The sequence below is a fragment of the Brassica napus genome, chromosome A9 (genome assembly GCF_020379485.1).
Source record: "Brassica napus cultivar Da-Ae chromosome A9, Da-Ae, whole genome shotgun sequence".
In the NCBI taxonomy this organism is placed as follows: domain Eukaryota; kingdom Viridiplantae; phylum Streptophyta; class Magnoliopsida; order Brassicales; family Brassicaceae; genus Brassica; species Brassica napus.
In genome coordinates, this window is record NC_063442.1 from 29,315,749 (window position 1) to 29,342,243 (window position 26,495).

General features: G+C 37.4%; 8 protein-coding genes, 1 long non-coding RNA gene and 1 pseudogene across 12 annotated transcripts; 5 read left to right on the forward strand and 5 right to left on the reverse strand.

The window, feature by feature from the left end:
• The first annotated feature begins 85 nt into the window (after positions 1-85).
• Positions 86-1,285, forward strand: LOC106367325 (CRIB domain-containing protein RIC2). Its single transcript, XM_013807074.3, has 3 exons — positions 86-591; positions 702-821; positions 1,025-1,285. Exons 1-3 carry the CDS (start codon positions 471-473, stop codon positions 1,186-1,188), a joined length of 405 nt encoding a protein of 134 aa, XP_013662528.1. The 5' UTR covers positions 86-470; the 3' UTR covers positions 1,189-1,285.
• A 273-nt stretch (positions 1,286-1,558) lies between these two features.
• LOC106367323 (squamosa promoter-binding-like protein 10) lies at positions 1,559-4,333 on the forward strand. 2 transcript variants are annotated; one of them, XM_013807069.3, is made up of 5 exons: positions 1,559-1,719; positions 2,625-3,263; positions 3,362-3,483; positions 3,580-3,828; positions 3,912-4,333. In XM_013807069.3, the coding sequence occupies exons 2-5, from the start codon at positions 2,665-2,667 to the stop codon at positions 3,929-3,931; spliced, it is 990 nt and encodes a 329-aa protein (XP_013662523.1). In that variant the 5' UTR covers positions 1,559-1,719; positions 2,625-2,664; the 3' UTR covers positions 3,932-4,333. The 2 variants fall into 2 exon arrangements, with proteins under 2 accessions (XP_013662523.1, XP_013662524.1); XM_013807070.3 differs by lacking the exon at positions 1,559-1,719 and having other exon boundaries at positions 2,301-3,263; positions 3,915-4,333.
• A 270-nt stretch (positions 4,334-4,603) lies between these two features.
• Positions 4,604-6,539, reverse strand: LOC106367321 (squamosa promoter-binding-like protein 11). Of its 3 annotated transcripts, none has more exons than XM_013807065.3 (5): positions 6,295-6,539; positions 5,553-6,223; positions 5,339-5,460; positions 5,040-5,237; positions 4,604-4,958 (listed from the first exon to the last, which is right to left on the reverse strand). In XM_013807065.3, the coding sequence occupies exons 2-5, from the start codon at positions 6,179-6,181 to the stop codon at positions 4,810-4,812; spliced, it is 1,098 nt and encodes a 365-aa protein (XP_013662519.1). In that variant the 5' UTR covers positions 6,182-6,223; positions 6,295-6,539; the 3' UTR covers positions 4,604-4,809. The 3 variants fall into 3 exon arrangements, with proteins under 3 accessions (XP_013662519.1, XP_013662520.1, XP_013662521.1); XM_013807066.3 differs by having other exon boundaries at positions 5,553-6,231; positions 6,295-6,473; XM_013807067.3 differs by having other exon boundaries at positions 6,315-6,471.
• A 1,337-nt stretch (positions 6,540-7,876) lies between these two features.
• On the forward strand, positions 7,877-8,896 carry LOC106367327. Its single transcript, XR_007316321.1, has 3 exons — positions 7,877-8,307; positions 8,391-8,758; positions 8,842-8,896. It is a non-coding gene; the product is annotated as an uncharacterized LOC106367327 (long non-coding RNA).
• A 3,979-nt stretch (positions 8,897-12,875) lies between these two features.
• LOC106367330 (stress-associated endoplasmic reticulum protein 2) lies at positions 12,876-14,106 on the forward strand. The gene is made up of 3 exons (XM_013807080.3): positions 12,876-13,261; positions 13,498-13,654; positions 13,919-14,106. Exons 1-3 carry the CDS (start codon positions 13,259-13,261, stop codon positions 13,963-13,965), a joined length of 207 nt encoding a protein of 68 aa, XP_013662534.1. The 5' UTR covers positions 12,876-13,258; the 3' UTR covers positions 13,966-14,106.
• Positions 14,107-14,205: 99 nt separating this feature from the next.
• LOC106367329 (F-box only protein 6) lies at positions 14,206-16,517 on the reverse strand. Its single transcript, XM_013807079.3, has 2 exons — positions 16,133-16,517; positions 14,206-15,626 (listed from the first exon to the last, which is right to left on the reverse strand). Exons 1-2 carry the CDS (start codon positions 16,279-16,281, stop codon positions 14,378-14,380), a joined length of 1,398 nt encoding a protein of 465 aa, XP_013662533.1. The 5' UTR covers positions 16,282-16,517; the 3' UTR covers positions 14,206-14,377.
• Positions 16,518-17,847: 1,330 nt separating this feature from the next.
• Positions 17,848-19,122, reverse strand: LOC106367331 (stress-associated endoplasmic reticulum protein 2). The gene is made up of 3 exons (XM_013807081.3): positions 18,964-19,122; positions 18,355-18,511; positions 17,848-18,075 (listed from the first exon to the last, which is right to left on the reverse strand). Exons 1-3 carry the CDS (start codon positions 18,964-18,966, stop codon positions 18,029-18,031), a joined length of 207 nt encoding a protein of 68 aa, XP_013662535.1. The 5' UTR covers positions 18,967-19,122; the 3' UTR covers positions 17,848-18,028.
• A 2,308-nt stretch (positions 19,123-21,430) lies between these two features.
• On the forward strand, positions 21,431-22,465 carry LOC106367333 (nuclear transport factor 2A). The gene is made up of 2 exons (XM_013807083.2): positions 21,431-21,842; positions 22,189-22,465. The coding sequence occupies exons 1-2, from the start codon at positions 21,546-21,548 to the stop codon at positions 22,258-22,260; spliced, it is 369 nt and encodes a 122-aa protein (XP_013662537.1). The 5' UTR covers positions 21,431-21,545; the 3' UTR covers positions 22,261-22,465.
• Positions 22,427-24,107, reverse strand: LOC106367332. The gene is made up of 2 exons (XM_013807082.3): positions 23,591-24,107; positions 22,427-23,078 (listed from the first exon to the last, which is right to left on the reverse strand). Exons 1-2 carry the CDS (start codon positions 23,729-23,731, stop codon positions 22,614-22,616), a joined length of 606 nt encoding a protein of 201 aa, XP_013662536.2. The 5' UTR covers positions 23,732-24,107; the 3' UTR covers positions 22,427-22,613.
• A 439-nt stretch (positions 24,108-24,546) lies between these two features.
• LOC106363224 lies at positions 24,547-26,404 on the reverse strand (annotated as a pseudogene).
• Positions 26,405-26,495: the final 91 nt, after the last annotated feature.

Genomic DNA, 26,495 nt, shown 5'->3' on the forward strand with positions numbered 1-26,495 from the left:
CAACCTTAGTAGTGTGTAAATTCATATAGATGAAAAGTTGGCATAGGTTTAGTGTAGACGCAGGCGTGTTTCCCTCTTAAGGTGTGTGAGGGGAGACAATTAGTAGTCTACTTATGGTATTGATTAAATTTACGAAGATTGATATTATTGATTAGATAAGGAGAAACAAAGAGTGGAAGGTGAGAACTGAGAAGGATGGGGGTAATCCTAAATGTTTAATCTAGAAATTAGGTTAAGTGGCACTGTTGGCCAACTAAAAGCAGCCTCAAATATACTCAATAATGACTCTCTCTCTGTCTATTATTGTTCTATTGGGTTAGGAATTACAAGAAACAAATTCAAGGAATGAATGATTCTAACTTGCTTACAAAGCCATATACGATTGCAAATAAAAACTCCTACCAAAATCCAATATTTTCCATCATTTCATACATTTCGAGGATAGCAAGAAGCATCCAAAAAAAGAAGTGATGAAAGATCGGATGCAGCGATGTGTGGTATTGCCGTTTTCGTTTGGGTGCTCGAAGCAATCTAGCGTCGCCGTGGCTGATTCTACACGTCAACACAAGAAACCAAACCAACTCATCAAAAGTACCTTGCTTCTTCTCACACCACATCTTGTACTTTCTTTTTTTTCTTTTCCCTTTAATTTGTTATCTGATTTTTCTTTGTTTGTCCTTTTCTGGTTTTCTAATGAAAAGATGAAAGTGAGGATAATGGCTTCTTGGTTCAAAAAGAAGACACAAAGATGGATAACAACAATGCAAATATCTCAGACAAAATAATTCGAAGCTTCAAGAGTTTTTCTCACTTTTTCATTTGTATATCCTTTTTACTTACTACTCTATTTATCTTTTCATATCATTAAGGATAGCACTATATGTAATTTTATATACTATTTGGATAAAACGGTATTAAACTTGTCACAAGATTCATCATCTTCTTAATATTTGGTGATATTGCTTTGAATCTATAAATATGGGACACATGCTTTACTTACCTTTAACATGCATTACGTGACCAGGTTACGAAGAGGAGGAGAGGGAAGAAAGAGAAGCGGAGATGGAGATAGGGTTTCCAACGGACGTGAAGCACTTGAGCCACATTGGAGTTGATGGAACCATGACCACTTTCAATGTCTCATCCTCATCTTTTCCATTCGCCGGTCTCCATCTCACTGCCGTCTAATTGATTAACTAAAATCAACTCTATGATACATTTATTTTACATGTATACATTTCTGTTAATATGTAACAGTTTCGTAGTCAAACGTAAGATTAAAATATTTTTTCGCTTGCAAGAAAAGTACCACAAAGTCTACTGACTAACAAAAGGTGGTTAATTACCGCTTCATCAGTTTTAAGATATACTGCAAATAAACGGAGTAACAAATTGCAGTAAATTGTTACCGTTTCCATCATTACTCGTTTATTGTATTGCAACCATGAAAAAGATTGTACTGCAGGTAAATAACAAATTGATAAAATTAATTCCAATCTGAAAAAAAAAAAAAAAAGCGAAACAGTAACAGCAACAAAAAGGTAAAGAATAACGAGGAAGAAAGAAAGAAGAAAGACAAAACAATAAAGAAGAAGAAGACAGTGAGGATGAAGTTATCGGAAGTCTTGTCCTGAACCACAGGCGATTATGTTGTCTCCTCCCCTTCACTGTCTCTCTTAGTCAAACGCTTCTTCTCCGATCAGCGATTTTCTTCTTCAGGTTTATTCTCTTACTCCCCTCCCCAAGATTCTGGGTGAACTTTTTTTCTCCTGAGATTTGGGGTTTTACTATTTGAAATTTGAATTAATGCTTCTAGTTCGAAAAACTGATCGAATTCTTCTTTAAAGTTGTTTAATCTTGAAATGGTGTTAGACTGTCTGAATCGTTTTTGTCTTGTTTTTTTTTGTTCTTGCCGTAAATAACAAAGACCACGACTGTGTAATTGTATTGTAGCACTCCACAACTTTAACTTTCATTCCCATAAATTGGTTAGTTAAATTGAATTGAATTGGTGTTTAGGGGACCATTGGCAAAACCTAGCTAGAGGGGACCCTGATTGGGATCGAAACCTAACTTGTTGTCACATTCTATTTATTAGTTTGCTGCAGATAGAGATCCCCACTCATGGTGTCGTTTTTCTACATTGACAAGCTGCTCGTGTTCATTTGTAGAGCTCATGACAATAGATTTGATGTCTTGTGTTTAGCCTTGGAACTTTCTGCCAAAAGTACAAAGGAGGAGTAATGGGGGGGGGGGGGGTTTAGCGATTAAGATGGCTAATAGTGATTCCGTTTACATTGTGTTTGTTTCTCTCGACAAGTTGCTCATATTCTGGGCGCACTCTGATTCGAGGACTCTCTCTCTCTCTGTGTGGGGGGTGGGTCCATTTGAATAAATGCCGACTTTGTCATTGTGTGATGGAGAGTTAAGAAGAGTGAGCTTAGAAAAGGAATACACTTTCTCTTGCCCATTTTTGCTGGTCTCCCTGAAACATAGAAAGTTTTTTCTCTCTTTGCTCATTGTTTATGATTATACTGTGGTGTTCTTGAAAATTCAAAAGCCTTTTTTCTTCTTTTTTTTTTAATCTTATTTGATTTCTGCAAACTTGTGGTTGGTTCTTGCAGGATTTTGGTGGTAGGCTTATGAAATCAACCCACATCTTCAATGGACTGCAACATGACATCTCCGTTGTGGGACTGGGATCATTTCCTCATGTCCAACCCCTCAAAGCCTGAAAATGACAAAAGACGGCCATCTTCTGAGTGGGGAATTGAGAAAGGTGAAGGAATTGAATCTATATTTCCCTCTTTCGAGAGAGTCAGTAGTGGCGGCTCTACCACCGGCTTCTCCACCAGCTCATCATCTCCCATATTCAGACACGCCAACCTCCCATCAGAAACTTCCCCTGGAGATTCTTTCAGCAACATAGACTTTGTCCAGGTGAAGACATCCACAGCTGAATCAGACCTTTGTTTGAAACTTGGAAAGCAGACCTACTCTGAAGACTTTTGGGGTAGAAGCAACAATGAGGTTTCAGCCGTTTCTGTGAAGCTATTGGCTCCTTCTGTTGTTGCTCGGAAGAAATCCAAACCGTATGGTCAGAGCAGCATGCAAGTCCCTCGTTGCCAAGTTGATGGATGTGAACTGGATCTCTCATCTGCTAAGGATTATCACCGCAAGCATAGAGTCTGCGAAACCCATTCAAAGTGCCCAAAAGTTACTGTGGGTGGCCTTGAACGTCGATTCTGCCAGCAGTGTAGCAGGTGAAAACCATTACTACGATTATGTTTTTGGCCTCTCATTTAATTATGAAGCTGCATGCTCATGGTTGAGAACAATGATAATCTTTTGTAATTTTCAGGCTGCATGCCGTCTCTGAGTTTGATGAGAAGAAACGAAGCTGCCGTAAACGTCTTTCTCATCACAATGCTAGGCGCCGCAAGCCACAAGGAGTGTTTCCATTGAATCCAGAGAGGAATTGCAGTAAGAATCTACAAGGAACCTCTCTCTGTCATTACACAGACACATACACAACCTGAATTCAGGGAAATCTTATGTGAAAATGTTTACTCCTGCCAGATGGAAGACAGCATCCAAATATGTTGTGGAATGGGCTGTCCCTTAACACCGTCCCTGATGAAAAGTATGTATGGAGTCCCAGTTACGATACAAAGCCTACACAGATGGAAAGCGGCTTTACCTTGAGCTTCCAGAGAGGCCGTGGCCCTGAGGAGCACTTGTATGCTGGTAGCAGCCGCTCGTTCTCTACGTTTCAAACCTCTGGAGGGTTCTCTGCAGGGAGGTCCAACTCTCAACTTCCTGGCAAAGGTTTGATATATTCACTTTTTTTGTTACTAGTCATCTTGTTATTTTGTAAATCTCTGGTGTTGAAGCTGAGTTATATGTATTAGCAGGTGTAGGTGAATACTGAGGAGGCCTCCATGAGTCGCAAGACTTCTACAGTGCTCTCTCTCTTCTGTCAACGTCTTCGGATTCGCATGGGACCAAACACAATCCCATGGTCGAACCACAGCCAACAACACATGGTACTTTCCCTACTCATTTCATATGAGTAAGGAATGCAAAGTCACTCCATTATATGGTCAGGTTGCAACCTAATGGGAGTGTTTCTATTCGAAGAAAATAAGAATGTGTAACGTTCATTTGCTCAAGTGAAACCAGTTGCATGTTTAGGTTTTGGTTTCATCTACTTTTCCAAACCTATGAAGTTGTCTTCTTCTTGGATCATGATGTATTGTATGTCAACTTCTTCTTGGATCATGTTGTATTGTATGTACTTGCTGGATTGTTGAATGTCAATTTCGTTACTTTATCGGACATGTCTATTGTTTCATAAACATACATCAACTGTTTTATTAAATGATGCATCCTGTGACAAGAGAATCTTTTGAGGTTTCAAAGGGGGAGTGGGAATATCTGGCTATATAAAGTGAACTTAGTATAATCTTTTGGACCTCAAGAAGCATCACTTCTAACATCTCCCTCTAGATACTACAGTTTCAAATTGAGGCAAAGATGCATCTCCACAAAGTTGGATGTATAGGTGAGAAGTGAATTCCAGCAGCCTAAACTCTAAAAGAAAGATACAGATACTCTGCAAAGGCTACCAGAGTTACATCATATATATTCACTGTTTAGTGTTTTGTTGACAGTTTGCTTTGCTTACTAATGAGTAACAAAACAATGATAAATACAACATACAAAAGGAGGCAGCTGATCTGATAGGTTTGGATTAGTATCCACTAACTGAAGCTAACTGGTTTTACAAATTCCAAATCACTTACTCGCCTATTTTGGTACACCATCAAATGAAAAAAGTAGAGACAGTGGTTGCTGTGCATGTGGGTGAACCAGGGGACCAGAAGAAGTTGACAGAAGAGAGAAAGCACGGTGGAAATCTTGAGATTGATGGAGGACTTCTGAGTATTCTCCCACACCTGCCAAAAAACAGTTCACCTAATGTCCAAGGAACTAGATATCTATATATATTAAAAAGACCAGTGAGAAGTGCAAAATACCAAGTTGAAACTTGTTCTTCCCTGCTGAGAACCCGCCTGAGGTTTGATACGCAGATAAAGAGTGGTTGCTACTAGCAAACAACTGCTCTTCCTTAGATCCATTGCCTCTCTGGAAGCTCAAGGTAAAGCCACTTTCCCTCTGTGTTGGCTTTGTATCACAAGTGGTACCCCACACAACATTTGTATGCTGTCTTTGATCTGCAGGAGTAAGCATTTCACATTTAGATCTCCATCAAATGAAGTTGTGTATGTGTGTGACAGAGACAGATAGACAGATAGACAAATGAAGTGATTCTTACCATACACCCTCTCTGGATTAAATGGAAAGACTCCTTGTGACTTGCGACGCCTTGCATTATGATGAGAAAGACGTATGCGGCAGCTTCGTTTCTTCTCATCAAACTCAGAGACGGCATGCAACCTGAAAATTACAACATGTTCTCAACCATGAGCATGCAGCTTCAGAATCAAATGAGAGGCCAGAACATAATTATAATTAAGGGTCCTTTTTACCTGCTACACTGTTGGCAGAATCGTCGTTCCACGCCACTCACAGTAACTTTGGGGCACTTTGAATGGGTTTCACAGACTCTATGCTTGCGGTGATAGTCCTTAGCAGATGAGAGATCCAGATCACATCCATCAACTTGGCAACGAGGGACTTGCATGCTGCTCTGACCACAGGACTTAGATTTCTTCCGAGTAACAACACAAGGAGCCAACAGCTTCGTAGAAACGGGTGAAACGTCTCTACCAGAGTACGTCCGCTTTCCAAGTTTTAAACAAAGGTCTGATTCAGCAGCTGTGGATGTCTTCACCTGGACAAAATCTATGTTGCTGCAAGAATCTCCAGGGGAATTTTCTGATGCAAGCTTGGTTTGTTTGATTATGGGAGATGATGAGTTGGTGGAGGTTGACTGTGAGCTTTTTGATACAGAAGTGGTGTGCCAGAAACTGGTGGTAGAGTCATTACTAACTCTCTGGAGGCCATCCAAACAGGGAAATAAAGATTCAATTCCTTCACCTTTCTCAATTTCCCACTCACTAGTAGTAGTAGTAAGCTGCTTTTTGTCATTTGAAGGATTGGAGATGATCAGATTCTCCCAGTCCCACAGCAACGGAGATCTCATGTTACAGTCCATAGCAAGAAGATGTGGAGAGACTTATCAGAGTAACAACAAATCCTGCAAAGCTTTGCATATAAGAAAATATCAAATAAGAGAGAAAACTAAGCAATCCTTGAAATGCTTGCTACCTAATAGAAGACGTCAAGACCTTTGTGAATATCAAGCACCACACACACACACACTCTCTTTTGAAGTAAGCAAAAGAGAAAGATTTTCTATGTTTCACACTTAGAGACCATCAAAAAGGGGGGAAGAGAGAGAGAGAGAGAGAGTAATATCTTTTTTCTTCTTGGGTGCGTGCTCTCTCCATCACACAAAAACTAAGTGGCATTTATTGAAATGGGGCCAAAGAATATCAAATGCAAGGCAAGTTGAGAAGAAACACACGATGTAAACGGAATCTAATTTAATAATACACATTAATTTAAAACGTTTTTACTTTTTTTTTGTACTTTGCAGAAGGGTTCTTCCCCCTAACTAACCACCCAAGGAGGTTACCTAAAAGCTTTTACTCATAGGGTCTACACAGTGAATGAAACAATGTCAAAGAAAACGGCACCAAAGTGATGTGTCTTAAAGAAAAAAACAATGTGACAGTAAGTTAGGTTCCGATCCCAATCAGTACGGTCCCCATTAGCCCTTAGTATGTTTAAAGAAGTGGTCCCAAAAACCACCAATAAATTCACTTAGCTAACTAACTAACAAACGAACCGTGGATTCTTTTTTTTTTTTAAAGAAAAGAGGTTATGAATCAGTGTTACTGTCAAAACTTCTGCTAGTAAAATCACACACGTCTTCTATCAGGAGAAGCAACAAAAATGCTTAAAAGAAGACATAAAAAAAAGGGGAAGCTACACACAGCTAAAAAAAACGTGTAGAAAATGAAGAGTATTCATATTCACATCCATTGATTCGTCCATCTATCAGAAACATACAGCTAGATTGTAGCGAAAGATTAAAATCCCCCAAATCTCAGGGTTTTACCTAGAATATGGGGGAAGTAAGTAAGAGCAGTGAAGAAACTTTATTACCCTCAGAGAGTAAAAGACAGCCGATCTGACAAGATGAGACGTTTGACTAATAGCGATAGTGAGGGGAGATGTACCAATAATCTCCTCTCTATTTCTTCTTCTTTCCTTCCTTGCTTTTTTTTCTTTAATCTGTTTCTTACTGTTTTTTTTTTTCCTTTACTTTGCTACTCTTGTTTTGTCGGCATTTCATTTTTTTATTTTTCTTTTGGGCGTCTTTTATTTTTCAAATAATTTTCTGCTGAAACAAATGTTTTCCTTTCAGTATTGATTTCTCTGTATACTACAATCATAGACAACAAAATGATGGTGAAAATGATGAATTGCTTCTGTAACTAATTCAGCATCTACTAGCTCTCTAAACAAAATTATTAATCCAGAAAAAAGTTATCAAGTATCATTCATTTTAATGCCATGTCAATGTCATTCGGATTCGGAGTAATTAAAATAATAGATTGATGAGGTAATCTATACTATACTAAAAGGAAAATAAGGTGAATGGTGAGAGTGTCCACGTTACTTAAAAAAATCAGCCTATCAGAAGGTTTTGTTTCGCCATGTCATATATGATTCAGTCGACTAAGTTTGGTCATAGGCCATCGTGTGTTCTTAAAAAAAATCACTATGACCAATATCAAGCCCATACCTCTGTCTAGCGTTACCCTAATTTTCTCCAAAGCAATTGATCGTCCCCCCCCCCCTCCCGACCCTTCCACTTCGTCGTCATCGTTTCAACTCTTCTATGAATCACCGTTACTCAAAACCTATTACGTATCCCCAGGTGTGTGTCTGGGTCTTTTTTATCTATTCATCTTATTAGTTTATAAGATTTCAGACATGATCTTGAAATTCATCGATTTATGTTACATGTTTCGTATCATAGATTTATACTTCATTATGAACTCAGGCAACAACATTCTGGTGGGTTGGTTTTATATGATTAGTGTAATAATATTTGGTTTGTAACAAAATTAGATTTTAAAAAATGATTGGTTGATATATGAAGGTGATGTGTGATGCTTACACGCCGGCTGGGAATCCAATTCCAACCAACAAGAAGCACAACGCTGCTAAGATCTTCAGCAACTCCAAAGTTGCCTCTGAGGAGCCTTGGTACTATCTTCTTCCTCAGTTGTATATTAATCTCTCTTCAGATCAATCATTTATACCTATACTCTTTGTTTGTGATTCAATAGGTATGGGATTGAGGAAGAATACACATTAATGCAAAAGGGTGTGAACTGGCCTATTGGTGGCTTCCCTGGCCCTCAGCTTAATCTAATTATCATCTCATCCTAATGTTATTACAACATTTTCTTACATATCATCTGATGTAAAGTGTTTTTGGTGTTTGGCACAGGGACCATACTACTGTGGTGTGGGAGCTGACAAAGCAATTGGTCGTGACATCATGGATGCACACTACAAGGCCTGTCTTTACGCAGGTATTGGCATCTCTGGTGTCAATGGAGAATTCATGCCTGGACAGTGGGAGTTCCAAGTCGGTCCAGTTGAGGGTATTAGTGCTGGTGATCAAGTCTGGGTCGCTAGATACCTTCTCGGGGTACAGTAATCTACTTTAACCTTTTTAGTTTCCAATAAAAAGCTTCAAACTTTGCTAATGGCCACATCTATTTCTGTTGACAGAGGATCACTGAGATCTCTGGTGTAAATGTCAGCTTCGACCCAAAACCAGTCCCGGTTAGTGTCTCTTTACCACACTCTCTCAACACTCTCTTCATGTAAAATAAGTTGTAACAATGTTTGCATGGGTTGTTCAGGGTGATTGTGCAACTACAGCACGAAGTCGATGAGGAACAACGGAGGATTAGCAGTGATAAAGAACGCGATAGAGAAGCTTCAGGTGAAGCACAAGGAGAACATTGCTGCGTATGGTGAAGGCAGCGAGCGTCGTCTCACGGGGAAGCACGAGACCGCATACATCAACACGTTCTCTTGGGGAGTGGCGAACCGTGGAGCTTCGGTGAGAGTGGGACGAGACACTGAGAAGGAAGGCAAAGGTTACTTCGAAGACAGAAGGCCAGCTTCTAACATGGATCCTTATGTCGTTACATCCATGATCTGAAACCACCATCCTCGGTTAATCAATCATGCACGTTTTAATGTTTTGGTTTTCTCCGGTCTGGTTTTCAATTTGTGAACTTATGTGCTTGTGATTGCGGTCTATTTAGGTTTAAATAATTCTTATGACGACATTTGGTGTCTTTTTCTTTAGTTTCGAATTATTAGATAGAAGGATTCTTATGGTGAAAAAGATAAGTGTTGTTTGAAAATTGAAATGATAATATTAGTATCAACGTATGGCTCGGCACGTTGGGAGGTTGATAGTGTATAACCAGAGAATTATCAAAGAATCTATAAACAGATATTTAGTTATTGTTACTATATATAAATATAATTTCTAAAAACAGTTGTTCTATTGAGCTTTTTCGCAACATCATCTAATGTATACACCACTATCTAGCTTACACCTTCAAGTAAGAAATTTTGTTAGAATTAGCATGAATGGAACACTCTAAAAACATGATCTTCCTGGATTCACAACCCAATTTTTATTTTTATTTTTAAACAAACAACAATTTCATCTAAAACCGTTTTTTCATGTCGACTTTCTTATAACTATATGGGGAGAAGAAGTGAAAGTTTCAGATAATTACAAAAGTAAAAATCGAGTTATTTTGGTTACGAGCACTAATTCAAAAGTATACAAATTTAAATACAAAAAATTAAATTATAATGTATTATATTTTAAACTATTGAAAAATAAAAACAAATAAATATTTGCTTTAACACCAACAACAAGATTTTACTTCAGCAGTTTCATACATTAGAAAAATTGCTTAAAATATTACAATTAGATATCACTTTCCAAAAATACATTTAATCAAAAATACCCTAACATTTGAGTTTAAGATCTAATGACAAATTTTTAGGGTTTAGCATTTAAGGGATGAGATTGGTTATATGTCTATAAATAATTCTTAGACATATATAAATGATTATGAGGGATATATAGTTTAGTTGTTTTATCACAAATTTAAAGTATTTATGAAAAAAATCATTCTTTTAAAATAAAATTGAAAATATATGCAAAATACACTAATGTAAACATATGCAAAATACACTAAAATTGAAAATTCTGTGGTAAAATTAGATTTCCCCTTAACATTATTAGAAGAACCTTCACAGTAAACATATGCAAAATACACTAATGTAAGAAATACTAAACACATAGCTCGCCATTTAAATAAATCGCAATTAAAAAATACTCCAAATTACTTTATTATAATTTTAAATATACTATACTATTTTTGATCAAATATTATGTAAAACTATTTTCAAATATAATATAAATTAAAATGGTGAAAATTATTGTATATAATCCGCGCGTAGCGCGGAAAATGGATCTAGTGTTACTAATAAGTACATTAGCATGAACACTGTGAAACTTGTTATTCAACGGATGGGAAATTGACATTTAAATTCTGAATTTAAAAAATAAGTAAAGAAAAACTATAAACTCTATACCAAATTATTTTATTCCTTAACTCTTAGTCAACCAACAATAATAATTATACATTTTCATTGACCAAACTTTTTAACATTTTATTTAATCATCGATAGAATAATAATTAACAAATGTTTAGTTGTTTTGAAAAAACAAAAAAAAATCTCTTTTTATAAACGATTTTAAAGTCTCAATTCATCTCTGTTTCTCAAATTTTCTAAATTTCATTGTAAACACTTCCTAAAATTCGCTCAAGTCCCAATTCTTTTTTAAAATCAATTGAATTTAGTATATCTTAAAAGGTTCTCAAATGCTCAATTCTATAAGCTTCTCAAAAGTGTAAGATTAAAATGGGGAAATTGTTAGAAATACGACAAGTTATGTACCACTTTTAAAAAATTCACCGATAAAAAAATATAGAGAAATTGCCACAAGTACCCATTCCTAATATCATTTTTTAAAATTACACTAACCACTTTTACTCTCACTTTTAATGAATGATAAAAAAAATAATTATATCCTTAGGGTTAACTAATCTAGATTTAGGATTTAGAGTTGAGGGGTGCGATAAGGTTTTTGAAATGTGAAATTTAGAATTCTAATAAATATATAAATAAATACTTAAAAATATAACTTTTAAAAAGATATTCTTAAACATAATTTTCGATTTTCAGAAAGAAATTTTGAAAAAAAAATAAAAAACATTTATAAGAAAATTTGAATTTAAAAACGTTTAGTTCGAAAACATAAAAAAAAAATTATTTTTAATTTATTTAAATAATTATTTATTATATATATAACAAGTGTATAAGATTGTTTTGCCACTTAATGGAGATAGTATTTTTGAAAATGTCTATTTAATGGTGATCAAAATGAATAGTGGTACCATGAAAATGGTAACACATGAAATTCCCCCAAAATATACTAACTTTGGGTTTTCGATTTAGTGATTATTGTTTAAGGTTTAGTATTAAGGGTTTGGGGTTGAGTCTATAAATTTCTATAAATATTTAAAAAAATTAGCTTAGTATTATTTTTTCACAAATTTATAGTATCTATGAAAATAGTCATTTATTAGTGGTAAAAATGGTATCAAATTTGTAGTAGCTTGTTTTGATTGGATACATCTAAATAAGGAAGAAGCTAAGTTAGACAGTGTCTTCTATAATCTGAAAAAGTTATAATTCATTTAGATAAAGTGGTTGACTAACACAATATCTTACTCGTGGAAGTTCTTTTGGTCTAGTGATTTGACCAAGGATTTATTAATGATTCTACGATAAAAGGTCTAAGTTTCAATTTTTAGAGAAAGTGAATTATGCAAAATATTGAAGAAAAGAGTTACAAAAAATCTTCGGCATGGCGCAAAGTATACCGTAAGTAATGGATTTTATAGGGTGTTTGAGGTGATACAGTGAGACAAAAATCCTCATAAGGTCATAAGACAGCTAGAATTGTCGGTTGTGGGATCATCTATGTAATGTTTCGCATAGTTTGTAATATCATAATTAACCAGTGTTAAAAAAAAACAATATCCTAATCAAAATAGTTTTGTGAAGCTCCATTAGTCCAGTGGTTTAACCAATGGTTCATTAATGTTTCTACATCATGAAGTCTAGATTTCAATCCCTCCGAAAAAGACAAATTATGCATGATATTGAAAAAAAAAACTTACAAAAGATCTTCGGCACGGCGGAAATAGTACCGTCAAGAATAGGTTTCATAGGACGATTCAGAGTAATGGAGTAAGACGCGAATCCTAATAATACATGTACAATTATCGTTTGTAGTATCATCTATATAACATTTTTCATAGTTTGTAATATCATAATTAATCGGTGTTTAAAAAATCAAAATAATTTTAAGCATTAAAATAAAGGAAAAATTCTTCAATGTATACAAAATAATCTTAAATTCACTAACTAACTAAAAACATCGCATCTCTCCTACTTTCTATTCCTATCTCTTTCTACTACTCTCTTAAAATCTATTTTTTCTTATTTTTTTGGTTAGCTGTTAAATAATCTCTTAAAATAACAAGTTTCGGATAATAAAAAAGAATCTGAATTATAATTAGGTTGTGGTCGTAGGTAGTACGGTTTAGTTGTTTGGAACGTAGAGAGAAGAAGGATCGAAAATGTTAAGTTTGTAATAGGGTTTTTGCTCATGTAAACGGGATTAAAAGTTTAACTTCATTATTTTGACATGACAGGGCGGATTTCTTTCCCCTGATTCTAATCTTAGAAAAAAAATCTCCAAAAGAACGGTTTACGTATTGATCACCACACGTATGTGTACCCAATTAGAAAAGGGCTGTGACGACGCACGGTGTGAGAATAGCAATCGGTGGTGATTGATCCCTTTCATTGTTTAGGTGGTGGTGGCGAAGAAACACGGGAGAGTAGCGGTACACCGTATATTGATTACAAATTATAAGGTAAAAACAAAAAAAAAGTTTGAAGCATTGTTGTTCGGCTCACACGATCTGTCAATTTCGATTCCTTGTTTCCTCCGTCCACGAAGAGTGTTTCTACAATGGTAAAGTTCGATCTTTGCATGTATTGTGTTTGTATGATTTGATGTCTCGTGAGGATTTACTCTTGCATTTGAAAATATAAATTAAAGCCTAACTTTGATCTCTCAAATCTATTATCAATCGATTAGGTAAAAAAATGCAACGGAAGATTATTGAGTCGGATTAGCTGACGTCTTATCTGCATTTATGTTTAATAATGATTATTGACTCTCTGTGTGTTGAATTTGATGGATTGAAGACAACTTCAAAGAGGCTCGCAGACAGGAAGATTGAGAAGTTTGACAAGAACATTACTAAAAGAGGTTTTGTTCCCGAGACCACCACCAAGAAGGGCAAAGATTACCCCGTTGGACCCATCCTCCTCGGCTTCTTTGTCTTCGTCGTCATTGGCTCCTGTGAGTCTTCCTCTTCCAGTCTCTTTCACCAAATAGCTTCTTTTAGGGTTAGGCTTCGTGTTTCTTGATTGCGTCTTTGGACGTATATAAGTTTTTTTTCCAGATTCGTTTTGGTTCGACGATTACGTCCCTATGTGGCTAGTTACTATCACTTTCGTACATCACCATTAACCAACTATGATCTGGAATCTGAATCATTTGATTATATATGTAATGTGTGTGTATTAATAGAGTTATTAACCTTCTTGTATACTTTGTTTACAGCTCTCTTCCAGATCATCAGAACTGCAACTAGTGGAGGCATGGCATAAAAACCTAATCATCATTCAAGCTAGAGGAATCCATTCTCAATATGATAATCTCTCCTCTCTTTTTCCCTTCCTTGTACTACTTGTAGAATGTGTCAACTTTGTATTTACTGCAAGTTAATGTTATCAAGAATATCTTCTTTATGTTTTGCTTTAGTTCACTTGGTACGCCACACGTGGTTGATACTGAATACAAAAAGGGATTAACAATTTTCACTCTGTTTAGTCAGATCCCACCAGTTATATCACACAACCCAAAGTTATTTATTACACAACACAGAATCCTTTGTAAAGTATATTACAGTCCCGAATATAAAAAGTGAAAAAAACACCAAAAATCAAAACAACAGAAAACAAACCAACCGAGTGGTGGAACCATTCGATTCCAAGAGGACACAAACCTCAAAAGAGATGATCATGCCCTAGCCGTAGGGGAGGGATGGAACGCTGTTCCGCAAGCGATCCAAAGCCTCTTTCTCCCACGAGGAACGGTACAGCCAGGGACCTTGCTCCACTCCCTAGTAACAGCATTGTAGGTAATCAGACGGTTCATCTGTCTGGACCTCAAGGACAACATCATCAGACAACCTTTGTTGCCTAGACAATTCATCCTCACGTGCTTTCCGTAAAACTCCAAGCACCATATGTTTGGCATTCTGTCAACCTCCTTCCACAGCAGCGTCATCTTCTGCAGCTCCCATATGCACACGCACGTGGCAGCGTTTTTCGTCAGAAGACCCACCAGCATCAACCTCTCCCCGCACTCCGCTAGCGTGAGGTCGCTCAGGTCCGGTGGACCCGGTATGACGTACTGCTTCCACTTCCCTGAGACCATGTCGTAGGACAGTATCCCTTCGGGCTCCGTTAACATGAAGTAAAGCGTGGTTTGGATCGCCACCGGCTGCGACTTGAAGTTGAGAAGCACAGGGAGCTTTATGTTGGACGGGATGGTCCCTCGTTTGGTCCATACGTTGCTCAAGGAATCGTAAACCTCGTACTCTCCTTCGCATCCAACCCACAAGACCTTGTAGCCATCGCTGGTGGAGTTTCCGTTAAGAGTCATTCCTACTGCAACACGAGACCACACCTTGAACGACCTCGCTGGCAGCTCTCTGAAAGACTTTGTCAGAGGGTTGCTCACGTAGAAGTTTCGATGGCCAATGTCGAGGAAGCACACTAAACCTCCCGCGGATGCCATAGGCAAGACAATAGTCTTCTTGGGAAGTGAAGGGATAATGGGATGGTGCCATTTCTCGGAAGAAGGGTCGTAGAGTTGTCCCGAGTTGACATTCTCGTGGGTTATGGTGTAGAACCATGGGATGGTCTGAGGGAGGTCGGTGCAGCAGCGGGAGAAGCTGTCTGAATCAATGAGAGCGTTCCATTTACGACAAACTGCACGGAACTGGAAAAACTTGGGGATGGGAAGTCTGGAGACAACAGATTCGAAGAGATCATGAGGAAACTCCTGCCAGATTTCTTGATCCATGTTTCCATCTCCTTCAGTGGATGATTTTCCTTGATTCTTCTTGTCTTTTCGAGATCGCTTGACAGGTTGCTTGACAGTCTCTAACATGTTGAAGATCCCAGGAGGCCTCTTTCCAGGAGCCATTAGAATATCACAAGAATCATCAGTAGAAGTTTCCTCAGTAAAGGGCGAACACCATCTGACATAACAGGAAAGAAGAAAGAAAACATGACAATATCTGTCAGTAAAAAGACACATTCGGAAACAAAGACCTGTCTTAAACCGTCAACAACATATAAGAACACCAGAGAAAAATAGTAAAAGAACAAATCCTTTTTCCGGTCTAAATATGTGAACCTACTTATTCAGACAAAAGTGGCAGATCAAACACATAAACAGTCCAGAGGATTCGCAGTAATCATCAGCAGACAACAAAAAGAAGCCAAGACGATGATGAAAGTAAGATGCTTTGCTATTGGGATAGTGTAGTGGAGTTCTTACAAGCAAAAAAAAGATTCCCTCTATGACCAAATAGGAATCAATTCACAGATCAATTTCACATCTTTCAGCTAATTCTAGAGGATGAGTCCAAGGAAGAATTGAAATTGCACCAAAAGCCCTAAAGAAACACACATTTACGAAGTTGCCCAAATTTGCCAAAAAGAATCGAAAGCACCCCCACACGTAGTAGATCTAGATACTTACCGGTTGTGATAGTGAGGGTTGTGTAGAACTATAAACGAGGACGAAGAAGAAGAGGAAGAGGGAGGTGAAGAAGGAGGATGAGAGCCGTTGTGCAAGAGCTCTTGAAGCTGCCCGATGAACTGTTTGAGCATGGCAAGCTCTTCTTCCATGCCCCGACCAAAAAATGAAAGAGAAGTGAATCAATGGCAGTTAGCCATTCTTCACCAACACACCGATTTGAAGGCAAACAAAGAAGAAGAAGAAGAAGAAGAAGAAGGGTTTCAGAGTTAACCTCCCACCATCTCTCTCTCTCTCTCTCGGGGTCTCTTTTTAAAACCAATTCTTGTTCTTCATCTTCGTCTTTTGTCTTGAATTGTCTTTTTATCTTTCTTTTGCTTCTTCTTTTTCCATGTAACTTGGCCCCATCTGATTATTTCCTTCTTCCCAATTATTTTTCACATTTCCTCTTTTACCCTCCCTTTTTCCATTTTCCTTCTAACTTTATTCTTCTGTACGTTATGCCATTTTTTTTATTACAGCAAATTAATTTTACAAAATACTTCTTCATTTTCTTGTTATAACTGTATGTGGACCAACCAAATGTTTCTAGCAGACCAAACAGTGCAAGCTTTGTTTCTTTCTCTCTTGTAAATATTAACCTTCCTTATGACCAAATATCAATAAAATAGATCTAGTAGTCATACTTGCAGTTGCAATCTTCTTTGTATCTTATGTTAGATTCTTACGGAAACAAACACTATTCGAATACAATGCTAAGTTGCATAAGAACTCCCACATGCATGTTGTTGGAAGATATGTTGCAACATTATGTAGAGTTGGAAGCTAGAGATGTTGACATACATATAGGTCTAAGTGCCAGACATCCGTCAGAAAGAATGACTGCAAATAACTTGATTCCTTACACCAAGAAAAAAAAACTTGATTCCAAAAGTTATGCTGTTGTAAGAAAGTCATTATTGAATGGTGCAAGTTGGAAAAAAGGAAGAAAATGTGGGTGTGCAAGGAATGTAATTAAGTACATGTGCATAATAATTTGGCTTGGGTTATCTTTTTCTTTAGGTGTAATAATTAAGTTTTGAAAATCATGATTCCACAGGGAATGTAAAGTAGTCGTAAAGCGTGGGGGTTCATTTTTGTCATCCCCATCAAATATGATGCCTTTGTTCAATCATTTCACTTCCATTTAACCATACCAATTACCATTTTCTAATTTTAAAAATGAAAAAAAAATGATTGATGAGATAACTCATGATGATAACCTCTTATTAGTGTTTCCATTCTTCTCCAACTATTATTACACATCAATACATGACGGTTCAATTGATGATAACAAAAGAATTATTAGTAATGAATAATTTGTGTGTTTATTATTTCCCATCATATGTTATCATTTCCTTCCAATATTTTGCTGAATCAGAAATTTCGTTTCAAAAGCATTCTTGATTCTCTTGACTATTGATTGGACTAGAATAGTTCACCACAACTTTTGACTTTTGTGCAGGGGACTCAAAAACGATTGTATAATTTGGTGTGTCGGGTCCAGATCATCGCGGTCCATCCAACTGTTGCCCGACCATGATCTAGCTTCACCAAACTGTTTGAAAGAAAATAGTTTAACCGTAATTGCATTTGGTAGGCGAACCAAGTTGAGACAAGTCACCAAGTAGTATACAAAAGCATCATAACAAGAGCAATGTCAGCTAACTTCAAGACAAGATTGCAAAGGTTGGATAATTTATAGAAAAAAATAGTCTCAAAATTCTTCATAACATGTAGTAGTAAACAGAAAGTTAACGCATTCTACAGTATAAGGGAAAAACAGACAAGACAAAAGAAGAAGAAGAGAGATCCAATTTGAAAACATCGCTTCCTCTATAGCTTGAACTGTGATTCGATTTATGCCATGCCTCCGCTAGTTGCGGTCCTGATGATCTGGAAGAGAGCTGTAACAAAGCATATGGAAGGTCAAATACATATATATACACATATTATAATCAAATGGTTTAAATTATAGATAATGGTTCGTTGGAGGTAAAAGTAGTAAAGAAAACGTAGAACCAACACCAATCTGGAAACGAAAGTTAACACACTTGGAAGCTTCCAACATAATCAATCAAAGAAGCACAAAACCTAACTAAAAAAGAAGCTCATTTTGGTGCCTTAAACAAAGATGGACTTCTACCTAATAAAGGGGATTGGAATTATTTAGAAGAGGAACTCACATGAGCCAATGACGACGAAGACAAAGAAGCCGAGGAGGATGGGTCCAACAGGGTAATCCTTGCCCTTCTTGGTGGTGGTCTCAGGAACAAAACCTCTTTTAGTAATGTTCTTATCAAACTTCTCAATCTTCCTGTCTGCTAGCCTTTTTGAAGTTGTCTGCAATCCATCAAAATCAACACCCAGAAACTCAATAAATCATCAGAATCACTTCGTTTACCCTCAACAAAAAAAAAACATTATTGAATTCATATATCTATGCAATCTCAGGTAGATTTAGCCATGAATTCCAAAATCAAGCACCATAATTGCAGATAACTGATCCAACTCAAAATAGATCCAACCAACTGTGTCATGTTATAATTGATAGGTAGATTAAGAGATTAGTTTTTGGCATGATGCCAAAGCTCCCATGGTTCATATCTCAAATCCTTTGATATATATATATATAGCTCATTGGACGATCAGATACTCAGGTTCTACCGCACATACTAAACAAGAGGGTGCGAATAATAATTTTAGCCAGAAAACAAACAAAGCCCCCATGATCCCTATAGATAGAACAAACCAATAATAAAGGCAATGAGCAAAGATATAGATCCGAGCTATACCATATTACGAACAAGGAATCGAATTGATGAATCTCGTCGCTAGCTCAAGTAAAAACAAACTCTCCGCGTTTTCTTTTTATTTTCTTTTAACTCTTTTTTTCTTTTTCAAAATCTGTTTTCTCTCCCGTCTTTTTAAAAGGATCGTTACTGCGTACGTCGTGCTCGTCACAGCCATTCTGTGATTGGTTAACGAGACGTGAGAGATCTACGTGGCGGTGAATTATTGGACTTCTATTATTGGGCTTCTGAAATGCTCGAGAAAGCCTCATAGTCACGTACAAGTCCACCTCTAAAATGGAAATACATCATCTACCGGTCGTGTTTAAAAGTCAATAGTCAAACTAGCTATTTTCGTTTGTAACCATTTCTCTCATGCAAGTAAAGATGTGTTTGCTTGTTTTTTTTTTTGCAAGTAAGATATGTGTTTGCTTGTTGTATAGAGCTAACCACCAGCCAGCAAGGGAACAATATCGATTTAGTTACTTGTACGAAACATTTAAAATCATGTCTAGAGTAAAGAGAAGGAGAAAGTCTGCAATAGAGTAAAGAGAAGGAGAAAGTCTAGATTAGTTACTTGTACGAAACCCTGCGACCACCGAGAACTGACAGAGCAGTCGACCTCCACGTAATGCTGACCACCATTTCCCCACCTGTTCCTACAGCACTCAACGATCATTACTGCCTGGGTAGTAAATGACAAAGTCTGCAATGGTTTCTCTTCAGCGCGCACATGGGAAGTCCTTCGACCGCGCAGCACTTCCAAGGCATGGTCCACAACGGTGTGGTTCAAAGGGGCAGTGCCCAAGCAGGCTTTCAACATGTGGCTTGCAAACTTGAATAGGCTTCCCACGAGAGCAAGGCTCGCTTCTTGGGGATTGAATATTAATAAATGTTGTTGCCTGTGTAACGTTGAAGATGAAGTTAGAGATCACTTGTTTCTCAAATGTAGGTTCAGTTCCCAGATTTGGTCACTGGCACTTTCTAGGTTGGCTCCAAGACAGTCGGCTTTCTTCTCTTGGGCAGAACTCCTTTCCTGGTGCAGATCTTCATCGCAAGCAGCTCCTTCAACACTCAGGAAGCTGCTCTGTCACAGGACCATTTATCACATATGGAGACATCGTAACAACGTCCTTCATAACAGTGTGCATCTCTCCCCGCAGCAGGTGTTCAAGCTCATAGACCGAGATATCAAGAATGCCATCACTGCGAGACAGCAAAAGAGGAACTTCTTAGGGCTAATGACCCTTTGGATTAGATGACCACCATCTCTAGTCCAAAATCTACTGACTTTCTTGTTTTTTATCTAATTTTTGCCAAGAAATAAGTGTGTAAAAGTCTTAACTTGTTTAGGACAAACATTTCATTTAGATTAATGATATTTACAGTTTAGCCAAAAAAAAAAAAAAAAAGAGAAGGAGAAAGTAAAAGCTATCTTCAACCTTTATATCACAAGCACTAGTGTGTATAACTAAAATGTCCACTTCCTATCTTGGACGAAGATGCTTGCACTCTTCTAACACAAGAATCCTAAATCATTCACACTCATACTATCAATGCCTCTCTTCCCTGTCCAAACCACAATATCGTCACACTGGCCTTTCTATATCTACACACGTTTTGCAATCGTCATTCTGTTTTTCTTTTTGTTTCCTACAAGAAAGTTCAAAAAGGCGTTAAGAAAGCTGTGATTTTCTTAAGATAGGAAAGAGAGAGGTATATATGGGCTTAAAACTACTTCAAGATGCAGAGGAAACAAAAGTTTATATGTCTTCTTTACCTTTCTTCTTCCAGCCCATTCCCTCTTTTATGATTTAGTATCCGAAGGAGAATTGAAAAAGCGAGATACTTCCCTGTTCAGCTGCTCTGCTTCAAAGGGCTTTGATACATACCCATTCATTCCACACTTTAGACACTCATCATGCGTTGCTTCAATCACGTCTGCTGTCATCGCTAATACCGGAAGATGCCAACTTGATTTCTTACCTTCCCCAGACTTAACTCTCTTGTTCATTTCCTCTTCTATATCACGTATCCTCCGCGTAACCTCAACTATGTGGAAAGAAAGACAGACAAAACTTCTCAGGTTTCTATTTACATGTTTCAAAACATATCACAATAAGACATATACCCATCCATTTCAAGCATCTAAATGTCCACAACCCTCTAGGGGAAAGTCTCACTAATTAAGGAAGCATGGAGAGGCTGAATCCCTGATGCCAAGGTGCCTAAGGCGCTCTTCTAGCCGCTAGACTAAGACCTTCTCAGCGAATTAGTACTATTTTAAATCTAAAATTAGAACCTTCTAAAAAACAAAAACAACAACAAAACATTCTGACAAAAAAAAAAAGACAGTAAAAACAAAAGCTTAGCTGGTTTAATCGAGTCACAGATAAAGGACGGTTTATCATATATTAACAGGCCTGAAATTGTAAAAGATAAAGGCCCATTACGAAATATTTGTCTTTTTGATTTACTGGAAATTTTCAGTTTTATCATCTCACCCTTTCCGTTTCGTTTCTCTCTCTAGACTCTTTGAAAGGACGACGGAAAGAGAAAGAGAAAGAGAGAGGAAGACGAGAGAGATGGATCCAGACGCAGTAGCGAAGGCTTTCGTGGAGCACTACTACACCACCTTCGATTCGAATCGTGGAGGATTGGTCTCTCTTTACCAAGAAGGATCCATGCTGACCTTCGAAGGGCAGAAGATCCAGGGCTCTCAGAACATCGTCGCCAAGCTCACCAGCCTTCCTTTCCAGCAGTGCAAGCACAACATCACCACCGTCGATTGCCAGCCCTCTGGTCCCGCCGCCGGCATGCTCGTCTTTGTCTCCGGTAATCTTCAGCTCGCGGGCGAACAGCACGCTCTCAAGTTCAGCCAGGTCTCCTTCCTTCCCTCCCTCGATCTCGAGTGTTTTTCACATCGTTTTAGCTGTCGATCATGTTACGATAGGGCCATTAGAGTAGATCGATAGGCTATTAGGGCACTTGACGCTTGATTGATCTGGATTTGACTCTAAATTTCAAACCCTAATTGAAGCATTGAGTGACGGATCTGTGACTAGGCGGATGTGAATAGCCGCATTGATTGTGTAGATGTAATCTCGTGTTCAGCTTTGTGAATCATAGGAACCATGCTTCTTCTAGGTTCTATTAACTATGTTGGCTTCATGTTGTTTTGGTTTTAAAATAGTAGCCTGACGTAGTGCCTGTGTTTTTGTGCCCCAGATGTTCCATTTGGTATCGAATCAGGGAAACTACTACGTGTTCAACGACATATTCAGGTTGAACTATGCCTGAGGTATCTAGTTGCAGAGACTGATGGATGTTTGGTGGGTTAATTCATCTTGGTTTTTAGTAGAATTGAAGCTTGTTTTGCTGTCTGTCTTTACTTTAATCAATGGAGAGCTCTTTGTTAAGTTTGGTTGAGATAACTCTGTATGATTCAGCCAGCGGTTATAATCAATTATTACAATGAAAATGTCTATTTGAAATATGGTTTTCTCTTGGAACTCTTTTTCATATTGAAAAGTTCTGCTGAAACAACTATATTTTTACATTTTGCCTAAAATTGAAAGTAAAGAGATGATGAGTATGTGACCCTGTTTCCAGATTGTAATTGTATAACATAAACATGTCACAGAAGAAAGATATCATTGGTCATCATCGTCGAAACCGAATTCTCGCAACAGATCGGGCACTTGGATATGAACTCCATTGTTTGTTCCATTCCCATTGTGAAGGTTGTTTTCCTCCTTGTCGTTTGAAGTCCCTTGAAGTCTGTTCTTGATTGGAAGTAACTTACCTTTGAACACCCCAGAAAGCATACCTCCGATGGATCTGATTGGGTGGGTTAATCTCTCTTTCATCATGTAAATCATTGAGTACTCAGAGAGCTGCCAAGTCAGTGTCAGGATGATCAAAGCCGAGAGCAGTATGTGGGTTACTTTGTTCTGCCTCTTCACCTCCTTGATGTCTTTAGCTATCTCTTCTATGCTCTCTTCCAAACGTCTCTTGTCCTCTTGTTTTCCTTTGGATGGTGAAGAAACTGGCGATGATTCTCCTTCTTCATCTTTGGCAGTCACAACTGTCTTTTGGATTGAGTTCGGTGATTCCAACTGAGTTTTTATAAACAAAAATTAGCATCAGCCCTGAAATTGGAATATAGGTCATCAAGTCATGCCATTAGAGAGAGAAGTGTTGGCCAATGGCCATCATCAAACAACAACTTGTCAACAACACATCACGTTTTGAAAATAACAGTTCACTGTTACATTCCAAAGACCCAAGTTGTTCAAGTACCAATAATGAGACCCTGACAAAAAGAATCCTATTCATATACCTTTTTTTTTTTTTGTCTTTGTTAGATTCATGATAACAAATCAGGCCAAGCGGATTTCACTAAATCAAAGCACTTATCACAGAAGAATAACTATTACACAGCCTCGTTTAGATTTTTTATTTATTTTTGCAGTCCATGATGATTCAAACATCATATTCAACCTTGTTATTTTTTTTTGCTAAAACCATATTCAACCTTGTTGAACCCAGAAAACTTGATTAGGGGCAGAAAACAGATTAATTAATTTAAACCAAAATACATCGGATGGGGGGAGAAAAGAAAAGGTACCTGGGATATAAGCCTAGTGAGGAGAAGCTGGTCGTCCTCGTCTTCGATGAAGGAGTCACCAGCAGCTTCTCTCTTCCTCTTCTCATCAAGAAGTTTCTCGATGGCTCTGCTCAGAACCTCCACGTCCTCACTCGACTCCATTTACACACACACACACGCAAAACCCTTGCTTCTCTTACCTCTCCGCCGCTCTCTCTATCTCCCCTCGAAAGATGTTTATTGTTGCTTATATTTCTCTTATTTAATTTATTTTAGCTATGACTTTGTTTGTGTATCGAACGTAAGTCCGGCCCCGACACGTAACATCTAGAGACCACTTCTCGAATAACTCACGGCACCTCACACCAGTTTTTTTCTATTTTTTATCTTAAAAGGCATTGATAGAGATGGGAAATTCGATTTTTTGTTTGTTAGGCTTGGTTTTGTTATTCGATTCTTGTGAAGCTTAAAATTTAACTTAGAAACAATTTTGATTTGATACGGTTTAGTTGCGTAAATTTCCTTATTTGGCTCTAGACAGTTGAAGCTTCTCTCACAGTGTAATAACATGGATCAGGAGTCAGGACCTGACACCTTTTTATCAACTACACCAACGTTACTTTGACGGCCAGTTAGGAAAAGAAACAAAATCGAGACAAATGTAGACAAAATCCTATAATGTTAAAGAAATGTTAAAGACAAATGTAGACAAAAAAAAAAACAAAACAGATTTAAATATTTTATCAAAATAAGTAAATATATATTTATACTCTTTAATTAATTTAGACATTAGGTTTTAGAGTTAAGATGTGAAGTTTAGGGTTTAGAATCGAAGAGTGTGTTTTGAGATAGGATTTTAAATTTTTAAAAATAAAAATAAAAAATTTAAAAAGAAAAAAAAACTATTTTGGTCATTTTAGTTTTTGAAATCTATTTTTGTGACAAAACTTAAAAAGTTCTCGAAATTCGAGAGTACATCTCAGAAAGTTTCTATATTTCTAACAGATTATAAAAACTACCAAAAATCCACATGTTCCTCCGAAAATACATAGTACTACTACTTGAAAGAAGATATAAAAATTCTATTTGGATATAATAAAATCCATCTTTTGTTGTCCTGATTCCAGATGATTATAGAGTGTTTTGCAAGTCTCTCTCGCCGCATCAGAAAAGCTTCCAATCTGCGAATGGACACACACACATTGCAACCACCACAGATATGAAACTGGCTTCAAAAACAAAACTTGCTCAAAGAGTTTTCCATAAATAAAAAACATAGTCCAAAAATAGTGTGTACATAAACGGTAACACAAAGATTAAATTAATTAGGGAAGCCTTAGTTTAATTCGAACCTCCATTTCTAACAAGACCTGTATAGAGAACAAAACCAAGTGGACTCAATCATCTAGAGATCGTGAGTTTAAATTTACCAGAAATCTCCTTTTTGGAAGGGGAAGGAGGCGTCAAGACGTAAGTCACGTAACAGAGTATGGACCTCCCGGCCATGGAAATGGCGGAAACGATCCAGGCGACGTAGAAAGCAATGATCAGAGCCAGAACCCAAGGCAACAAGAGGAAACCGATGAAGAAGGTAACAGATCCACTGAGCATAAGAGCCACAGATATCCCGAGAAGCAATGACGCGAAATCCAGACGGAGATATTTGCGACGGAGGCCGGATAGGATAGACGGAATCAGGGAATTGATTGGGGAGAGAGATCGGCATAGGAGGATAACGGAGGAGACTCAGGACAAGAGTCGATAGGTCGTAGAAAGCGCTAGACTCTTCATCTCCTTGTCTTCTCATCATCACTAGCGGTGCAGGATAAACGGTTTAACTGCGGTGCGGTTTTAATAGTTATAAAAACGTATAGATATGTAGAGATTTTTATTAGTGTGGTGCGGAACAGAGCGGTTTGTAACATTCGAAGCCTAAAGCCATTCTGTAATTAAAATATTTTCTCGGTAAATTACTGCCTGTTGAATGTTGGAGAGGAAAGGACAAGGAATTGAAACTTGTCTGCCAAAAAACTTGTCTTCTTTTGTAATAAAAATCTCTGAAATGCAGAAGTCTTGTGTTTGGCAAACGAGAGATGAGCAACTGAAAGGTAGAAACGATGGCGCGTGTTGACACGCGAAGGTGAGGGCGAGTATAGAGGTCGAAGACAATTGGTGGGTCCTCTAGTGACGTGTGGGGGCCTTCCTTATCTTCTACTACTACAACATTCTTACATCTTATCTAATAAATTCGTTCCGATCAAACTAGAGAAGAAGTCGTTTTCTTTTCTTTTTGTGCTATTTCTTAGTTTTTTTTCTTCGTTATTTGACTTCGATGAGTTGTTTGAATCAAATACTAAAGAGTTGCCTCATGGTTCTTAGGAAAATGGCATTGCAATTCAATCCAGCTGTTTGGGTTGAATTTTAAGGCTAAGAGTGAAATTTTGGTGATGATCAAATAATTAGTTGATATTAACCTCGTTTTCCTACGTACTAATAAATATCAAACTTAATTTACTTTCTCAAAAAACTCGCAATGAATTTTCAAATAATTTGCATGTACTTTGAAGTTTGAACATATGATTTTGGTAAATTCTCTGAGCAGATATCGTTTTCTAACCTTTTTTTTTCTTCTATTCCCTGACTGACTTATGGTTTAGCTGATGTCAGTTTAGTAAAATTTTGATTCGGTACATAGAATTATGATTATTCCAATAGCTCTATATAAATGTATAGAGATAGCCCAAGAGTATTGTAGGTGTGGGCCTTTTACATAAACAATGGGTTTCTTATTAACAGATAGATAGCAAGTTCTCCTTTCTGTTGGTTTGCAGTTTGCACACAACACAAGAGCCTCTTGATAGCTAGTGTGCGAGTTGTTATAATAATGGTTAATACATAATTTATACAAAGTCTTACAAAACATAAA